Below are 19,929 nucleotides of genomic sequence, written 5' to 3'. Positions count from 1 at the left end.
AGTTTGTCTTTCCCGCCCCGTTGTCTCTCACTCTGCAGCTCTCAGCGCCAGTCAGCAAATATTTTCCACGGCCTTGTCGCCATCAAACCGCTTGACTCTTTCCTCTACATGCTCGTAAAATGGCCAGTGGGAGGCGCTGTGTTGTATTAGGCCACGTGGTCACATGGCTGTCTCCTTCCTTACTGCAGGCTAATTAGCGTTGGCTTAGCGGACATTAAGCAGCGATACGTGCTTTCTGGGCTAATCCCTCTGCTTTTGGCCAGGGCCTTGCATGTCATGAGGTGGACTTACTTGGCCAGATTAAGTGTGTTTTGTCACATCGAGGGCGCTGCACTCTGCTGCTCCATTCACACAGTCTTTGTGCACATATATAGAGACTGAAGGAGTAGCAGAGTGGCTTTAAGAGTACAGTGGAACCTTGGTTAGCGTTAATTAGCTCCTGAAGGTCCGACTCTGACCAAAATGTACGTTAATAGACGTTAATGGACGTCAATTTTTCCCATAAGAAATGATGTATAATCCCATTAATCCGTTCCAGAAAGCCAAAAATGTTATGTGTTAACTAAAATGTTTATAGTTTTACAATTATAGTTTTACGCATAGAAAACAATTCTAAATGCATATATAATATAAATACATCTAAATGCTGAACGAAAGGGATAAATGAACACTTAAGGTTACTTTTACCTTCATTGTAGACGTGATTTTGACTGACAACAGGAAGTGTGGTGGTGGTTGATCTCGCTGCCACATCGTGTCTTTGGGAATAGTCTCATCTTCAGTGAATGTAAAAGTAACCTTAAATGTTCACTTATCATTCATTCGTCATTTATATGCATTTAGAATAGTGTACAGTATTAACAACGCAGTGTATTAACAACACAACAAGACGTGCACCATATTGTACGCTAACCAAAGAATGCACACAAACAGAAGCAAAATTGTGGCGTAAATTTTCGACGTTAACTACGCTAACCGGGGCAGACGCTAAACGAGGTTCCACCGTATTTTATGCTTTTACTTTGAAGCGATGCAGCATCAGTAGCAAGTTCAGGTTAAATGTGCTTCAATGTGTGTTGAAAGTGCAATCAGACATTCTATAGCACGACTACTGAAAGAAAAGAAAATTAGAATTCACCATTGTCATTACCTGCATCTTCTGGATCTTCATCGTAATCTTCATCATCACCGGACGACAGAGAATCTAAAAAAAAACACAGAGAGAAGAGGAATTGTTACTGATGTTTGCATCACTGAAACCTGACGCCAAAGTCAAATTGAATCTCATCAACCTCTTCTTTTGAAATGAGATTTATTCATCTTATCTACATTGACAAATGTAAAATAATGAGAAAGAACAAAGAAACTCTAGCGGGAATGTTGTGAACGAGGTGGAGATGAACTTGCATGTGTGGCACAAACGTTAGCTTGATGCTAAGTTAGCCACAAAAGCGCCTCTGTATCTTATTATGGTTTACATAGTGGTGAAATGAATCAATAATGTTATGTTGGACGCAGTTAGCCATGTTAGACAACACCAATGGCCTCTGCTCTTTAGCAGTGTCGCTAATGCAAAAATACTAGTCACTCTAGACACTTTTGTCTGGTTAAAAGAGGGAAAGTTGTCATAAATTATGGCATTTTTTTGAATGAAGGAAACATCAATTAGGTAAAGGACAGTGTGACGTGTAAAAAAAAGTTGATGATTTGTAAGATACAACTACCATGGCAGCCATCTTTGTTATCATGTTATCATGAATGCTAAATTGCTGAAAAATGTACTCCTTTGGTAAACATATAGGGTTATATAACACAGTTCAGTAGAAAACTTTTGTAGAAAAGTGATCATGTCAATGTATTTGTATTTCATTAATGTATTCATATCATTTGCTTCATTTATTTAGATTTTAAGAAAGACAACCTACATTTGTGTGTGGGCGAGAGGCCAAAATGCACAGAAAAATGTGCATTTTTAAAATACCCATGTACATTCGAGTAGACATGGCTTTATTATTCTTTCACCTTCACAAGTCCCTCATTTGCACACTTCAAGTGTTTAATCTCTCCATTTCACAACATTTGTGTACAGTATGACCACTTAGCGCTGTCTGGGCGCCATGCAGGTGCTAGAGCTGATACGCACGCTACATATCTAACACCTTACTCAAACATTTGAGCAAAAACACAACGGTGCATGTGTGTGTTGTTTGGAGTGGAGTGTGGACACAGGGCAGGACAGGAAGCGGCCTGCGCACACCGCACAAAGTCTCACTTCACTCGTCATTTAAACACGTAGCCGCGCTAAAACGACACCAAGAGATGAAAACAGGCAGTCACGACCTTGTTTCCTGCGCGGATTGGATTCCTGGAAGACGAAGCAAGCTGGATGCTAAATCACGCTGCATAAAGTACATTTAACGGCCCAATATGATGATTTGATGTCTACTTGAAATGAAAAATGTGGGGAGTGTGTTAGCGGATCAACCGGAGTTGATTTGTGGATCCCGGAGGAGAAGTTGTCCACCTCTGATCATCACGGTGAAAAAAAAAGGCAATTTCCTTGCCCTTGTGTGTATGTGTGTGTGTGTGTGTTTGTGTGTGCGCTGGGGGTTGAGAGTGGGTGTACTCTCTCATTTCTTGCCACTCCATCTGTTCCCATTGATGAAATATTTCAAGCTAATTAGTGAATTCGTTAGTCAATATGACACTCAGCTGGTATGCACCACTTCTGGAGGAAGAAGGTGCTTCACATTTATTTACTACTGGCAGCTCTCTCTCTACCCCCCCCCCCCCCCCCCCCCCCCACACACACACACACACACGCATGCAGATATACACTCCCCTTCACCTTCTGTTTACAATCTATACCTATTAATTAATTTGTGTGTGTTTGTTTGGCAGGGTGCTAGCCTGGCAGTTGTGACCAAAACAAGGGCAAAAAAGTAATATTAAGATTTTCTGCAAGGTTTCAGCTGTTTTTCTGTGAACAAATATATTGATTATGAGTTGGCATTGGGACAAAAAAAATTCTACAGTCATGTGACCTTTTGCTTGATGGTGGCTATGTCTTTCAACCAATCTTGCTAATATTTTTCATCTACTTGCCAGTCCCCGAAAGGTGTGTACCAAATTTGGTGCTAATTTGGCTAACCACCCTAAGGTTACGGTGGACGTAGTGCTGTGTGAGAAATTTCAAGTCAAATTTCAACTCTTCTCTGCGCATCGGTTCAAGAGCATTTAGCAACAGGTGACGCTATAAGCCCAAACCATGAGGACATTTTGGTTTTGGCTTCAGCTTCAGCTTTGGCAAAGTAGAAGCCAGAAAAATGCATTTTCTGGAAAATGCACAATAACAACAACGCTTAATTGAGGAAAGGTTTTGACAAGAAGTCAAAACACAAAATATACTGAGGAGAAGTAGCATAGAGCACATAAAATGGATGGATGGGTATAGCCTTAGATTAGCATCTTTGTAGCACTCTGGGTTTTCTCACCTGTCACCCTGATGGTGTAGTTGCTGAGCAGCTTGTTACTGAGGGCGAGTCGACATGCGTACACGCCCGAGTCCTCGTACGACACGTTGATGATGCGCAGCATCCTATGGCCCACCCGTGTGCGGTTGCTAGACACCATCCCGGCGCCATCTTTGTACCAGACCACTGGCCGGGAGGAGGAGCCCTCTGGGTCACATGACATTTCCAGGGTGTCCCCCACGCCAAGAACGAAGTCCTCCAGGAATGCTGCCTCGCTGGACACAGCGTCTGATCAAAAGAAATCAAATTGTCCATTTTTCATGACAACGTTCATTACAACATAACTGTCTTCTCTGATTGGCTGGGAGAAATCACATGCTCTACTGCCACATAGTAAGCCTCCACCAGGGGCATCCAAAAGTGCAGCCTGGGGGCACTGAATCAGCTTGATATTTACACCCTTTATCACACATCACAAAAAAACAGGCGCAACCCACCTCACTCATGGTGCAACCAAAAATAACACAACACTATTTTATACTAACAACAATGTAGGAAGTTACCCAGCATGCCTTGGGGTTATAAATTACTATAAAATAGTATTGTGTTGCATGTATATTAGTGTGTAAGTGCTGTGATTGGCGGGCGACGAGTCCAGGGTGTACTCTGCCTCTCGCCCAAAGTCAGCTGGGATAGACTCCAGCATACCCCCGTAACCCTAACGAGGACAAGCGGCAAAGAAAATGGATGGATACATTAGAGTGTAAGTGTTTATTTCCATACCTGCATAGTCCATGCAATTACATTGTGTGGTGCACATGTGTTACTTGTGTTATTTGAGGCGTTTGGTTTGATGACCTTTTGTTGGTTTGTGTTAGAGTCCATCCAACTATCTATTTTCAATGCCACTTATCCTCATTAGGGTTGCAGGGGTATGCTGTAGCCTAACCCAGCTGAAGCGGGGTACACCGCGGACTGGTTGCCAGCCAATCGCAGGGCAACAAGTAAACTAAATAAACAAAACAGCATTAAAAACAAACACAAAGGTGTAAAGTTATCCTAAAACTAATGACACTAACAATACGCTTTGTCACCTACAACACAAAGCTGACATGCAGGCTGTTTTTTCTTTAAATATAAAACTAATTCCTATCTACATGGGTGGTTTTAGCTGTTTTAGAAAATCAAAAATAGCAAAATACTCCTTCAAATCCTGACATTGTTTATTTTGGATGCAGTCCTCGGTGGATAAAGTTTGAACACCCCTGTCCTACTCCAATAGAGTTCTACTTTTCTTGACTTAAATAACATAACATTTTCTAACTAAAATGTTGTGCGTCAGTAAAAGGCTGCAAGAGCTGAATGGTAAAGTACAATAAGAGTAATAGAAAATATTCCAAACATGATGAATAAAATGTTAAATATTGAAAGCAGTGATGCAGACGTTGCCCGCCGGGTCATTAAACACTTGGACGCGGCCAAGCAGTGGACTCGGCCCGAGAGAGAAATATCAACCCGCAATGGCGAGTCTTTAAATCAGAGCCGTCCTCTCAATTCCAGACCTCCAGCACACACGGTCGCTGAGGTAACCATTCAAGGGAACTCCATGACGAGCACAAGCGCACGCTTTCACACACATATAAAAACACCTACTGGGAGCGAGCTGGGATCGGGAAACAACGCACACTTGTTTGCGCACACACATGCACCATGGGAAAGGGGTGGGGGGTTTTTAGTGGTGGGGGGTATGATCTATGACGGCCGTCACACCCACTGGTGACCCGGCTGAAAGGGTGGTAGGGGAATTGGCATTGCAGCTCAATAACGTGCAGCAAACAAGAAGTTCAACACAAACTTATTTGCTTTTAGCATCATTGTTATAATAAAACGCTATAGCGTTACACCTCCCAAAATAAAACAGCTTGATTCATCTACATACCTGTCAATATACCTGTCAACCCTCTTGTTACGTATTTTCTGCTTCTTTCCCGGCGCCCTTCCGTTTTAATAGTTTCCCCTATTTTTCCCGTAAATTGGAAATTCTTGTGAAAGATCCGAATTTCCCTTACTTTCCCTGGAAAACTGACCTTATTGTCTAATGCTAATATTGACAGGTATGTGCATCTATCACAATTAGACAAATCATCTGGAATTGTAATGTAAAAACCAACAAGGTAATGTATGTATGCCTGTTATGTAGCAGCAACACGCTAAAGGTGCGTAGACGGGCTGCAGTAGTAATTAAAAGGGAGTAAAATTAGCCTAACCTCTCCCAATTTGGATTTCACAAGCTGACGTGCTCACTTAAAGGACTACACACCTACACTTTGTTATAAAACGTCTTGTTCATACATCATAAATGACATCACATCCTGTCAATGTGTCAGTTTAGTATTAGTATGATAGCCACTTAGCATGTGTCTTGTCGTGACTCTTTGTCTAACTGCAAATATGAGCACATTGACGGAGGTTTAAAGAAGCAATACGGCGCTCAAGGCTGCCAGGTTGTTCTCACTGAGGCCTCTGGCGCTACAAACAAGTTTTTTTTTTTATATTCCCAAACAAAAAGGTCCATTCAGAAAAAGGAAAACACTGAGGCGCCGGTGCTGAGAGGAGAACGTCAAAGCCAGCATGAATGGCTCACTGACTGACTGACTTGGTGTATTGGCAGTGACCTCTGTGCAAGCGAATGAGAACATATGTCTTAAAATGTCTTAAACACGCAGTGGGGGGTCATGTTACAGAGTACATATAATCATCTCAGGAGATTCACAATTCACTTTCTGCAGCACAGGGCCTTGACACTTCCTTAAAGGGTTGCTGCAGCTACATTAGGAAGACATTCGCTCTCATGTCACAGACCATGAACCACCATGATGACTAACAAGCATGTACTGATGAAGGCCTTTTTTGGATCGAGAAATACATTTTGCAGCATGTGTGGATGCAGCACAGACTAATTGGCAGAAAGATTAACCACTCCCACTGTGAAGAATCAGATTAAAACCCAAAACAATAAATCATCGATAGCAAACAGTGTACCTTTAGCCAGATCTGCACCAAAATGTACGTCATGTATGTGCTCTTCATTGGCCTCTAGGACATCACTATGGCGCTTTTGCAGCTAACTAAATAGTAACCTTTTTCATTGTTAATATGACGTACAACCACTGTAATAAACAAATAGTTAAATTAATACCATCACTGACTAAGTACAGGAGAAACTCCATCTACATACGAGTTCCGTTCTTATCACTAACATTTTTAATGTAAGTGGAAACTGAACCAAAAGTGTCACATGATCTCAGGAGACCAAACCATGACAAGATTTCTTGGGCACAAGGCCTGGGACAACACTAAATAAATGAAATAATCACACAATGAATGAAAAGTCAATCATTTTGCCAGCCTCAATAAATTGCCATGTGGCATATAGTACTGTATGTGTCTGTTTTTCTCATCTCCCGCCTCCAAACAGGCAGGAATAGGGTTCACTGGTTTCAGCACCTTCACGTGTTGTTCCATAAAACAACATTTTCATTTTACTTTTCTCAAAACTAAAGTTAAAATCTCGTCTCCTTTCGTTCTCGTAGACCCAATCTCATGTATCGTCTCGTCTCATGAAATCAGTGTCTCGTGACTTTAAATACAGTAATAAAAGACGAAATACAAGCATTATATGTATCAGTAATAAAAAAAATAGAAATACAGCAATAAAAAGATAAAATACAAACATTAAATGAAACCGAAGTCTGAATAATAAGACCACCACACTGCTTAGTTATCACTGCCCATTTTATAAGAGCTGATCCTTTCACATGTTCAAAGATCCGCCGCATGCCTAACTAGTTCTCTTTTTCCTTTCGTACAGTGTTAATAATTTACGAGAATGCATCGTAACCACAAAACGTCATTACACTGCATGTTGTAAGACATGGCTTGTCTGTATGAGCTTGTGGTGCAACACAGAGAAATAAGTCTTGCCCATCATCCATGAAGGTGCAGGTCACAAACGCTAAGACTGGCAGGCTGAATAAGGAAGAATAAGGAAGAACAATTTGCAACATTTTAGTGTTGTTGTAGCTATTATCAGCACCAAATGTTGCCACTTGCTCTCCCCGTGCTCACTATCAGCAGCACTTTCTCCAGAACATGAGTCCAGATGGATGTGTGTGTGTGTGAGAGCACCCCAAGGTGGACAGTCACTCCATAAATTTGGAGGCCCGCCCCCGCCCCACGTGGCCCCGCCCTCCCTCTCAGCTCAGTATCATAACAAACAGTCCTTCAGAATAGCATAGGCCCTCTCATTGAGATGCGGCGGCATGCGGCTCAAGAACGGCCCGCTCACAGACTCCATCTTTTTTCTGTGTGAAGAGGTTTATTTATCCTCCACAAACTCGCACGGAGGCCGGCGTGCGGGCTGTCGCCCGGAGGAAGAAAAGGCCTCTTTATGTGGAAGTCTGTCCACGCCCGCTACTCAATCACTCCTTAACACACTCACACACTCATGCTCAGTTAGGACTGACGGAGAGATGTGAAGCACCAGACGGAGCGTAGACTGGGATCAGGGATACTTTCCTATCCTGCCACAGGATGGTCTTACGCTACGTAAACCCTCTCACTACAGCATCACAATCCACCCGAAAGCTGAGACACTTTGGTTTAGAGTCCTTAGTCGTCCCTGAATCTTTATTCTTCATCTTAGCAAGACATTTTGGACAATTGTATCAAGGTCTCTGCAGGTTTCAACAAGTCAAATTTAAGACTTTTAAAGACTTTTTAAAAAACCATAATGATTACAATTTAAAACCCATTTCACTTAGTTTTTCTGCCATTTGCCATACGATTTCAATGCCTTGATGCACAATGTTCCAAGTTTCAAAATGACCTTCCGGTGTGCGTCATATGTTTCCATCTACCGGCTTCAATCATACATTAAATCATTCATTCTGGAGCCATCATTCAACTTGCACATACGGATCTTATATAAGTCATTTGCTTATGCTGTGGGCTTTTGTTAAGTTTCCTCCGCTGCTAGTAGTGAAAAGTGACGTGAAGTGAAATTAGACATTGTGAATGATCAGGAAGTGGAGAAACGGTGAAGAGCATTGTCCAGACCGCTCAAATGCAGCGACCATCATTATGCATAAAGATGGTATCTTTGAACATGCAAAAGAATTTGCTCCTGTGAAACGGACAGTGGTAACTAAGCAGTGTACTCGTCCCATTATTGAGACTTCCTCCTCCTAATAAGCCTGACTTTTCCTCCCTTTCAGGGATAAAAGGAGTTGTTTTGTTTTTTTATTACGGTTTCATTTAATGTTTGTTTTTGTTGCTGTATTTTATATGTCCTTTATGCATTCTGTGTATAGTGTGAGTGACTTAGGTAAAATTAAAATATAAGTTCCGACTTAAATAAAATTTCGACCTGCATCGCCTTGGTAGGAAGGGAACTCACATGTGAACCAAAGACCTCATGTACTCAAGTTATGATGGTATTAATTTAACGATATGTTTATTATAGTGCTTGTATGTCATATCGAGAGTAAAGAAGTAATTACACGTAATAAAATCTGACCAGGCTGCACAGGTACTTCAGCTTTGTTTTGTACTTATGTTGCAGCGTCCCTTAAAAACATTTAAAAAAGAGACAGAATTGTTTTTGTTTTAAATAAGAGTAACTAATACATATTTAAGACCTTTTAATATTGTATTTTACGATAGACATAAACATTTTACAATATTTTATAATTTTAGACATTTAAGCCCTTAAATTCACATGATTGCATTTTAGACTTTAAGATTTTTTCCTGATTTCCTGCGTATGCTTCTAACTTTGTGGAGACACTCTGGGGAAGACCCTTTTTTGTTTGTGCTGCATAAGGCAAGTTCCATAAAGGCATGCTTGGAGGGGTTTGGTGAGGAAGGACAACAACAGGTCCAACTTCAGTAACCCATGATCTGAAATATGGCCAAATGCACTCCAAGATCTTGTAGAAAGTCTTCCTGGAAGAGTGGAAGCAGTGAAGGCTCCACATTTTCTTCATTTTTCACTGCCTGTAGCTGTCCCAACACTTTCGTCCATCAAGCATTCAGCTCCTAAAACCGTAATTATTGATTACAAATCAGAAAAATCTCTGACTGAATGCATCTTTTAACTTCACGGACAAAGGATTGTCTTTCTGGAACCTTCTGCGCGTCGGTGTCACAGCACTAGTCTGACAGCATGTTGACGATGTTCATTTGTGGTGGAGGAAAATAGGAGGAAATACAAAGGGTTTAAAGAGTTTCATCTCCTGCTGCTTGGCAACAACACAACCTGCAGGTCATCCATAACAGCAGTGGATGTGTTCATAAATACATCTCAGCAGCCATGCATCCTTCCTGAAGACCCTCTGGGCTGATAAATGCTGCTGCTGCTGCTCCAATCATTCCACCAATACCAGGCTAATATCTGCACAATATCACCAACACCTTATCCACAAAGACAATATAGCAATTCGGGTTTTTTTTTACACTCTATTACACAAACTTTTCCAACTTGAGGCCCAAATTAGAAGTTTGAATTCTCCTCAGGACTTAAAACTGAAAACATATATATCATTGTATTAAGTTCCCACTTACACTAAAAGTCCACTTGCATTGCCATTGTAGGAACTTGTTTGTAGTCCAAGGACCTCCTTTATACACAAATTGCACAAATAGCCTCTGGTGTACAAATGGGGGGAATGCAGAAAATTGTAAATTAAGTTTTCACCAGTGTAAAATAAATGCAGGATGAGTTCAAACACATGCAAATGTGAATGATTTACCAAAAGCAAAAAAAAACAACAACAACAAAAAAAAAACCATAATTTACCATAATTTAAACATAATGCAATAAGACTGTACTGTTTAAATTGTATTCAAGCAGAAAACCTGAATAAATAGCAGCTACTTTCCATGGAGGGCAAACTGACAAAGAGCATAAAAAAAAACAAAGCATTGATAATCAAATGTTCCGAGGCTCTCTGGGGAGTTGAGCAGGTGATTTTATACAACAAGCTCACAGCGTTTTAAAGCATTAGTGTGCCTTTTCAGAGAGATGGATTCCAGATGGAGACATTCATCTTTATCATGCTTCTTCCCCTCCCTCCTCTTCATCAGCTGGCCTAATAATGGAACGTGGCCGAGCTGCTCACATCTGCAGGCCCAGCTGATTCCGGACCAGCAGCCAACAAATGGCCTCTTTTATTCAACCAAACTGTTTGTCTGCTTCTACTGCAAGGAAAACTAAAGCGTTGATATAACACTTTGCTTTTTCTGGAACTGAACGCCGTCTTCACCATACGGCGAGGACATATCAAGGCGGTCCAGACGGTGATCCACAGCAGCCCGTCTGCTTGCTGATTCTTTTACTCGCGCTTCCTGTGAAAAAGCATCCCGGCTGCCAACGTTTGGCACACTCAGACGCGCCAGGATCACATGACCTTCACACAGGAACTGTGGCGTCCCCCCAAATCGCCTCAACCTTCACCTCCTCCATCTACACACATTTCTCTCCCTTCACTTCACAGCTATGCCAACGGTACCCTTCTTTTCTCTTAACCCCCTCCAGTGTGCATCAAGGAGCCTTAATGTCACTTTAATGTGCTTTGGCCGGATGTAAATACCTCTGTACAATGCTCTTAATCAAGGAAGTCCGGACAAGCTCTCACCGTGGCGGGGGCAGCCTGTCGGGAGGGGGACGTGGCGAGAAGAGCAATGGCCTGCCAGAGATCAGGGAAGGCTTTCCCCAGCTTGATGCTGCTATTCTTTCAGCCCTGACAACAAGTTAAAGATAGACGTTAGCTTCCAAACAAGCCACCGACGACCCTGCCAACTACCCCCCTCCAAGACTCTTGCCAAAAACGCTTGGCTGTGCTTGCTAACGAGCATCGGAAGCTAACGTACGTCCAGCGCGTCCTGGCACCGTCCTGACGTCTTTGCTCCTTTTATAGCCTCATGAGTACAAGGGACGGCCCCCCCTTGCCCCCCTCCAGCACGCCTTCAACACACCGCCAACAGCCTCTCAGTGGCGGGCCGCCGCTAATTGTCATTCCAAAGACAAACTGTCCTACATTCCATTGAGCACAAGACACATGGATGGTCCACAAGAAGACAGGATGTGATGACATCACGTTGTGATCCACTTGTTGATGTCACAGAACATTATTTAAATTCATACAAAAGTGACTTCTTAACGATGTTTTAACAGTATTTCGTGTCCAGAGAGCCTGTTTATGAGCACCAAACATGATAAAAATCTATCATCGACCTCACGTGTGTGCTCCAGTTTGGAGAGAAGAGGCGTACAAATGCTCACTTTTGAAATTTGAAGGCTTTTCATGAAGGAAAAACCTCCTCCTGGTGGACATGATACCACCTCGCTGACGCTCCCCTGGCTAGACGAGAGTGCTCCGTGTACAAACCACTTACACCACTTTTAATAAAGTGTAAGGGCTGTATGAAACTTGTTTTAGAATAGGTGATATGTGTATGCTGACATGTTTTACGTGATCTTTTCCATTGGATGACCACATGTGTACTATTGATATCCTGTAACCCCATTTAAATGCTTTAATAATCACAAATACCTAATAAATGTTAGCCTACAACACCCGGATGGCCTTATAAAAAAAAAAAAGAGGCTTGATTATTTCGCTTTTCTTCAGCGAATAGGCTCGTTTAGTTGCTGTTAAAATGTATGTGTAATTCTTGTACTGTAGCACACATAATGATGCTAGTGTTGACGTTTGTGTCCTCCTGTCCCACTCCTTAATATTTAATGTTACGTTGTTGTATGGGCTATATGGCATCTATTAAGGCTGGACAAGTGCAGAGTTACAGTGCATTTATAAAAAGAGGATAACATGCACAACTGCGTTTCTTGGAGACAACAGCTTATTAGCATTAAAGCTACATACTCACAATAGAAGGGCTTATTAAAAGTACTTTTAAACATCTACATTCCTGCATTAGGTCTAGATTTTGTACAACACACTTCCAGTACGCTATTGTGGCACCTCACTTATTTACAATTGTCGAAAAATACTATGAGCTTTAAAGCGTCCCTGACATGAACTTTGCTTAAATATGTTATATATTGTTTGTAATTATGTTCCACATTGCTCGATTTTTGAAAGGGAATGGTAAATTAGCAAAAATTACATTTATAGCTCATGGCACCAGCAATGAGCCAGCCATGACAAACTAGCTTGCAGCTCAGCCTCATTTCCGGAAGTGACGCCATCCCGGTAACACCTCTCAGCTAAACCAGAATAAACAAATGCTTCTCGAGGTTGATCGTCTACCAGGTTCAGTATATTTGTCATCAAAACAGTAGTCATGCCAAAATGTTGTGTTGCTGCTGGATGTCCATATCTGAGCGATGCTGTAAGTTTGTTTCCTTTTGCAAAAGAAACAATGGACAAAGCAAGTGCAGAGAACAAGAGACAGATGCATGCAAAACTCGAGTTCTGCTCTTTGCAGTGATCATTTCACTGATGACTGCTTCTCTACAAGAAGTATTTGCCTTGAAAGTACGGTATAAATATATTTTGAAAAAAGATGCTATTCCACCGGTACACAGAAAAAAAGCAAAACAACAAAGAACGACCACTACATCAAAGTTGGCACAAGAGAGTAAGTCATATCTTGTTTACATAATGTCTTCTAAACACTATTCCATGATAGCGACAAGGCTGAAAAGCATTATAAATGTTATATAAACATCTTTTGACAGCGATATGTTTACTGTGTGGCTACATATACAATCAGGCTAAAGAAAAACCTTTATGCTCGTTAAGAAGCCAATTTAAAACAATAATTTAAGGATAAGCACTTCCAGAGTAATTTACACTTACCATTCTGTGTTTTGAAGGCGACCAATCTTCATCTCCATGTCTTAAGGCTTAAGTCCATGTTCTACAACTTCTCTATTTCAACTCGAAATCTTTCTTCCTCAGATCTGGGTTAGAATCTCTGCTGGGCATCTCTGTGTGGAGTTTGCATGTTCTGCCTGTACGTGGTGGGTTTTCTACGGGTACTCAGGTTTCCTCCCACATTCCAAAAACATGTATGTTAGGTTAACTGACGACTCTAAATTGTCCATAGGTATGAATGTGAGAGTGAATGGTTGTTTGTCTACATGTGCCCTGCGATTGGCTGGCAACCAGTCCAGGGTGTACCCCGCTTCCCGCCCGAAGTCAGCTGGGATAGGCTCCAGCATACCCCCGCCACCCTAATTAGGATTAGCGGCATAGAAAATGGATGGATGGATGGATATTTCTACCTCTTCGAAAACTATTCACATCGCTTAAATCTTCACAAACATCGCCATGGTTGTTTACCTGAGTGATAGTACCCCGGATGGCGTCACTTCCAGAAATGAGCCTGAGCTGCGACAGCTGGATCGTCATGGCTGGCACCATGAACTATAAATGTAATTTTTGCGAATTTACCATTCGCATTCAAAAATCCAACAATGTAGAACATAATTAAAAACAATGTATAACAGCAATAATAGCAAATAGCAAATTTAATAGCAAAGTTGCCGAATCATGTCAGGGACCGTTTAAGTTCCAAGCTGAGGTTATTTGTGTAACTTCTTGACTGAAAGGAAACAAATGATGCTGGCTCAGCACTTCTTTATCATAGCACAGGCAGATATTTGTGCTGAAGTCCTAGAAACATGTGCTCTTGTTTCCTCAACACACTGAGTTTTCTAAGATGAAAATGTCTAACCAAAAACAGGAAGCAGCTGATGGAGAGCGTCCATGATGGCATGAGGAGAAGCCTGATGGAAATGTTACCTTTTGCTGACCCCGACACAACCTCTGCTCTGGTCACTCACTCGCACACACACACACACACACACACACACATTCAAAACAAGCCAAAAGCCGCGACTGTTCAGCACTGTCACCGTGGTAACGCCTCACCATGCTTTCATCCTACAAGAAAAACAAGCCTTGTAATGGTGTTTATACACTTTGGTGTTGGAAGAGATGCTTTAAAGCGACTTTCTTAATGACTCCGTCGAGCATTATTAAGACTCAAGCTGACCGCATGCTCACGTCAGAGTGGGCGGAGCCTCAGTTGGACTAAGTGTGGGCTAAATGTGCTAATGGCTCCATTTATGATGCTGCTTATTGGCCCAGTGGGACAGAGTTGTTACATAAGCAGGGTTCAGCTTTTTAAGGTCAGATTGTAGCGCTTTTCAAGCAATTGCAGGACACAGTTTTAGACATTTCTCGTCCTTATAATTATATGGGTTTGGTTATCCTAGAAACATCTTATTTCAAAATAGATAATAATATAATAAGACATTTAATAGTACATTTTTGTTTATTTCGGCATCTAACGAACCAACGATTCAGTCAAAATTTCTTGTGTTGCAACAGAAATTGTCACAATTAAGGTAGTTTAAAGCATAAAATACACATTTAAATTGCTCATGACACCACAGGGGTTGTGGGGGGGGGGGGGCGTGAAAACATTTTTGTCGCCCACTGGGGGCATGACAGAAAATAACTGAGAACCACTGATATATGGCAACTTGCCAGGTGTCCAGTGGTCTGCAGAGTACTGTTTGTCACTTTTTCTTGACAATGGCAATATTTTATAAAAAAAACAAGACTTACTAAACTAAACTTACTAAAGTGCTCCACTGGGATCCCATACCATTTAACAGCCCCTGAAATGAGCAGGATAGGACCCCTTTAAGGAGGTTTAGAAAAAGCAAAATGCTGGAATGAGAAAGTTCAAATCCCCCTGCTTGATAAAACCACCACACGGGTGATGCAGGGGAAAGTTGGCACTGCAGCCAATTACAAGACGCACTGCACTCCCAAATAAAATTCCATGGGAATTTTGAAACAGTTCTAGCGTGGTTTATTTAAAAAGCCGCCATTGCGCCGCACGCTGCCCAAAAGACGTCGTCGTCGTCGCTGTCTCCTTTCCAGGCCGAGGATTCCATTACGCTGTGCAGGCGGCATAAGGCTTTATTATTTTTGCTCTCCTGGCAGAATCACACCAGAATGGGGGGAAGGGGAAAATAAAAAGAAGAGGAGGGAGAAAAGGAAGAAGGCCGGTTTGGTTTCAGCATGGGATGTGTCAGTTGGTCTGATGGAGCAAGGCTGAAGGCGGGATGAGGACGCACAAACACGCTGTGCTCTGTCAGCTTTGTGTTTCCATTCATAGAAATGTTCATGCTGCCGGGCCAGACGGGACGGTTCTGGTTCTGATTAACGCTCAGGACTGCCACGGAGCACACACACAGAAGCACTGGGATCAAATCGCGTTGAATAAAACGTAAATACATCACGACACGTGAACACAGCATTCTGACCATATGAATTGTTGGCTTACAATGATATAGGGCAGGGGTCACCAACGTGGTGCCCGCGGGCACCAGGTAGCCCCCCACGACCACATGAGGTGCCTGCAAGCCTGCTTTTCATTCAGGCTTTCAGTTAATAATGTGAGAACACTAGAAAGAAAAGTATTCTGAAACACAAAATGAGAGTTGTGGATACCAGCATTTTGTGAATGTTTTGGTAAAACAAGCATATTTGATCTGTTTGGGTTGAAATAAGGTACGAAAATCATTTCTACAAAAATGAGTAGCTCATGGCCATTTTCATTTTCTAAAAGTAGCTCTCGCAAGTAAAAACGTTGGTAACCCCTGATATAGGGTGTCCCTGTATTGTAGTTTGGACACAAAAATGCATTATTACACAATTAGATATTTTTAAAGAATTTATACAGTGGTGTGAAAAGTATTTGCCCCCGTCCTGATTTCTTTGTCATATTTAAATGTTTCAGATCATCAAACAAATTTAAACACAAAATGCAGTTTTTAAATGAAACTTTTTTTTATTAAGGGAGAAAAAAAACAAACCTACATGGCCCTGTGTGAAAAAGTCATTGCCGCCTAAACCTAATAATGGTTGGGCCATCCTTAACTTGCAATGAGTCTCTTACAGCGCTGTGGAGGAGTTTTGGCCCACTCATCTTTGCAGAATTGTTGTAATTCAGCCATATTGGAGGGTTTTCCAGCATGAAGCGCATTTTTAAAGTCATGCCACAGCATCTCAATAGGATTCAGGTCAGGACTTTGACGAGGCCACTCCAAAGGCTTCATTTTGTTTTTCTTGGTGTATTTTGGATCATTGTCCTGCTTCAGAACCCAAGTTCCTTCAGCTCGAGGTCACAAACAGAGGGACACATATTCTCCTTCAGGATTCTTTGGGAGACAAACTGCATTTTGTGTTCAGGTGTGTTGTCACTGACTAATATTTAATTTTGGTTGATGATCTGAAATATTTAAGTGTGAGAAACATGCAAAAAAATAAGAAATCAGGAGGGGCCAAACACTTTTTCACACCACTCTATCCATCCATCCATCTTCTATGCAGCTTATCCTTATCCTAGGGTTGCGGGTATGCTGGAGCCTATCCCAGCTGACTTTGGGCGAGAGGCAGCCATTCACACTCACATTCATACCTATGGACAATTTAGAGTCGCCAATTAACCTAACATGCATGTTTTTGGAATGTGGGAGGAAACCAGACTACCCGGAGAAAACTTCCAAACTGCATTACTGATTGCATTTTTAAGAATGTGCCCAGGGCCAATGAAAAAATGAGCCCAAAGGGGCCCCATCGTGTACTTTGGACATCACTGCAGTAAAGGAACAAAAACATACCGTTTTTTTTTTGGTCAGATATTACTCAAAATTAAGAGGATCCTTTCTCTTTTACATAAACCTCAAAATGAAAACAAACCTGAGAATGAACAACACACAATTTGACCAGGATTTTGAGGGGAAACATTCTTCTAGGCTGATATTTTTTTTTAGAAGGTCCACTATATTTTCACACTTGTAGTCTTGTAGTTACACAAAGTAAAAACTGTTCATAAGCATTTAAAGTACGGTTTTAGGATGGCCACAGTTTATTATTTCTTTGTAGATTATTTCCTATGGGGATCGTTTCTAAATAAAAAAAACATCCTTGACTCAGTCCTAAGCTGCAAAGTCACACATAAACATTTAGACATAAATCAGTGAATGTCCTGCGCTGTACCTACGGCGTTTGTTCAAGTTGGGTCGTGGCCCGCCACCTGACAACGCCGTTGACGTGCGGCGCCTTTTTAATTTGCAAGCTCCCCTTAAGGAAATTGTTGAGATACTTATCAGATAAGTTAGAGCGGAGAGCCTGACAACAAAGAAGCTCATTGTGAGGATCGTATTGGGCCCTGGGAGGCCAGTGCAGGTATGAGGGGGCGGGGCTCCACAGCACTTAAATCTATCTACCAAAGCGATGATGGCTTGATAGTGAAAGCTTCTTATTCTTATCAGTGCACTGACATGTGAATTCATGAAGACAACTGGCACTAGCACACATTTTTATACTGTGATTGATTGCAAACACAGCCAGTTCCCTACATGTGTGTGCGTGTGTGTGCGTGTCTGTGCGCGTGCGTGAGCAGTGTAGCTTGTAGCCGGCAGAGGCAAACAGATGGCAGCTTGTGTGCCAACAACACTCACTCACACCCACACTCTTTGAGCTTCTGTTGCTTGTCTCTCTTGTACGGGTGATGTTTTTGAAGCTTGAGCAGGATTTCAGGCTCACTTCCAGTCAAAGTGTTGTGTCGTCTCATCGCACAACAAACAACAAACGTTATTCATTTTTGTTTTGAAATCACACTTTCATGTCACCACCATTGCCCAGTCTGAGGATTTTCGGAGGAACAGCAATACAGACAAAGAAGCCTATTGATTTTGACTGATATAAAGCGTGTGTACAATGATTAGTCATGTTGTATTTTTTGTATTAATAAGTACAGTGCTCTGGCTCTATTTACGTGTTAATAAAGCTCAAAGACGAATGTTTAAGAAAGAAAAAGTGACATTTTGTCCTTCTTAAGAGAATATCTGCATGCACTAGGGCTGCAACTAATTACTAGGCTAGGGTCAGCAACTCGTGGCTCCGGAGCTGCATGCAGCCTTCAGCCTCCTTGTTGTGGCTGAAGGTTCTAGGTTGATTTCTTTTGTAAACACCGATGTAGGGGACATGTCCATTTTTTAAAAGAATGTGAAATATCCGACTCACCGCAAGTCTGTGAATGCATCTAGACTGCTGATTGGAGGAGCAAGGAAGGGGGGAGGTACACTAGTGTATGCAGTGAATCTCACTGCGCGGGAGAGGAAAATAATGAATAATGTCAATTTCAAAAGGTTTGTGACAACGACAATGAAATAAATAATACAAAACCGTGCAACTTAAGTTTCATTGGTTGTTTAGCACAGTTTTACACGCTTGTAACAGTACAGTAGGTATCTCAGCATGTTAAAAAGTCATCCTAAAGTGGAGATACAGCGTGAAAATATAGATTTATATATTTCACCGTTCACTCAAGCAAGCGTAGGAACATTGCAGGTGACAGCTTTTAAACGTAGAGCTACAGATGTGCTGACTGTGCTCAATACAATACATGCTGACGCATGACTGACACACACACAGTATGATCAAAGCATTACCAGAGAAGTCTTCTAAATTGTGAGAGTGAAGTGTGTGTGTGTGTGTGTGTGTGAAAAGAACCAAGGAGAGAAAGATAGGGTGTGATCGCAGTGCAGTGAGTGTGTGCGCATCAGTGGCGTTGAAAGGGAGGATGGCGTGGCTTTAACAAGTCAGGTAATGACCCAAACACACTTTGGCAACATTTAATGACGGCAACCTGGGGATGTAACTAACACACACACAGACACACACACGCACACAGAGTCCACAACGTGCACACACAGAGTAATGCAAAGGCAAAAGTGCAGGTGTTGAATGTGCTGCTTCTAAACGTCAAGAGCGGAGGAGCCACATTAATCATGGAGGCTTAAGAGAGGGGGGTTAGTACAGTAAATATAGGACACACACACATAGACACACACACACTGGTCAGAATCTGCACATGCACACACAGTGTCTCGCACAGTCATGCGTAGCAGCCAAACTACTTACTCATTTGGCCGCTGTCAGATGACGTGCTGCGTTCAAGGACGTGTCTGTCTGTTGTGCCAACTACTTTATGACCCACATATACACACTCCTATGCACAACCACGCCACACACTCACCCACACACACACCATGCACAGGTAAGTGGTGGCTGGTGGGAAATGGAGCCATCTGCTAGTAAACAACAGTCATTTTATCCCTACTGTTTGTCCATATGTGGATGTCTGCTGGGAGCCAGAGCGCCACAAGGTAGACGAGGAAGATGGGGAAGTCGGTGGAGATAAGATGTATGTGCGTATGTGCCTACATTATATATACACAACAGGAGGGTCTCGGTTTAGGTACGACTTCCATTCCTATGACATCGTTGTAAGTTTTAAGTCTAAGACGGAACTTACACCTAAATTACAGCTAAATAAACAA

At 42.0% G+C, this 19,929-nt stretch overlaps 1 protein-coding gene across 7 annotated transcripts in view; it reads right to left on the bottom strand.

Annotated features, from left to right (window-relative positions):
* fgfr3 (fibroblast growth factor receptor 3) overlaps positions 1-19,929 on the bottom strand; it is a 70,008-nt gene that overhangs the window by 41,176 nt on the left and 8,903 nt on the right. For 4 of the 7 annotated variants that reach the window (XM_054795680.1, XM_054795679.1, XM_054795681.1 and 1 more), the window contains exons 3-4: positions 3,495-3,761; positions 1,139-1,204 (exon numbers count right to left, since the gene is read on the bottom strand). In XM_054795680.1, the coding sequence (XP_054651655.1) occupies positions 1,139-1,204; positions 3,495-3,761 (333 nt within the window). The remainder of the gene's footprint in view (positions 1-1,138; positions 1,205-3,494; positions 3,762-19,929) is intronic. The other 3 variants (XM_054795683.1, XM_054795685.1, XM_054795686.1) reach the window with 1 other exon arrangement.

Source organism: Dunckerocampus dactyliophorus, chromosome 13, assembly GCF_027744805.1.
Source record: "Dunckerocampus dactyliophorus isolate RoL2022-P2 chromosome 13, RoL_Ddac_1.1, whole genome shotgun sequence".
Classification (NCBI taxonomy): domain Eukaryota; kingdom Metazoa; phylum Chordata; class Actinopteri; order Syngnathiformes; family Syngnathidae; genus Dunckerocampus; species Dunckerocampus dactyliophorus.
Note: the sequence above shows the minus strand (reverse complement) of the source record. Positions and strands in the feature narration are given on the sequence as shown.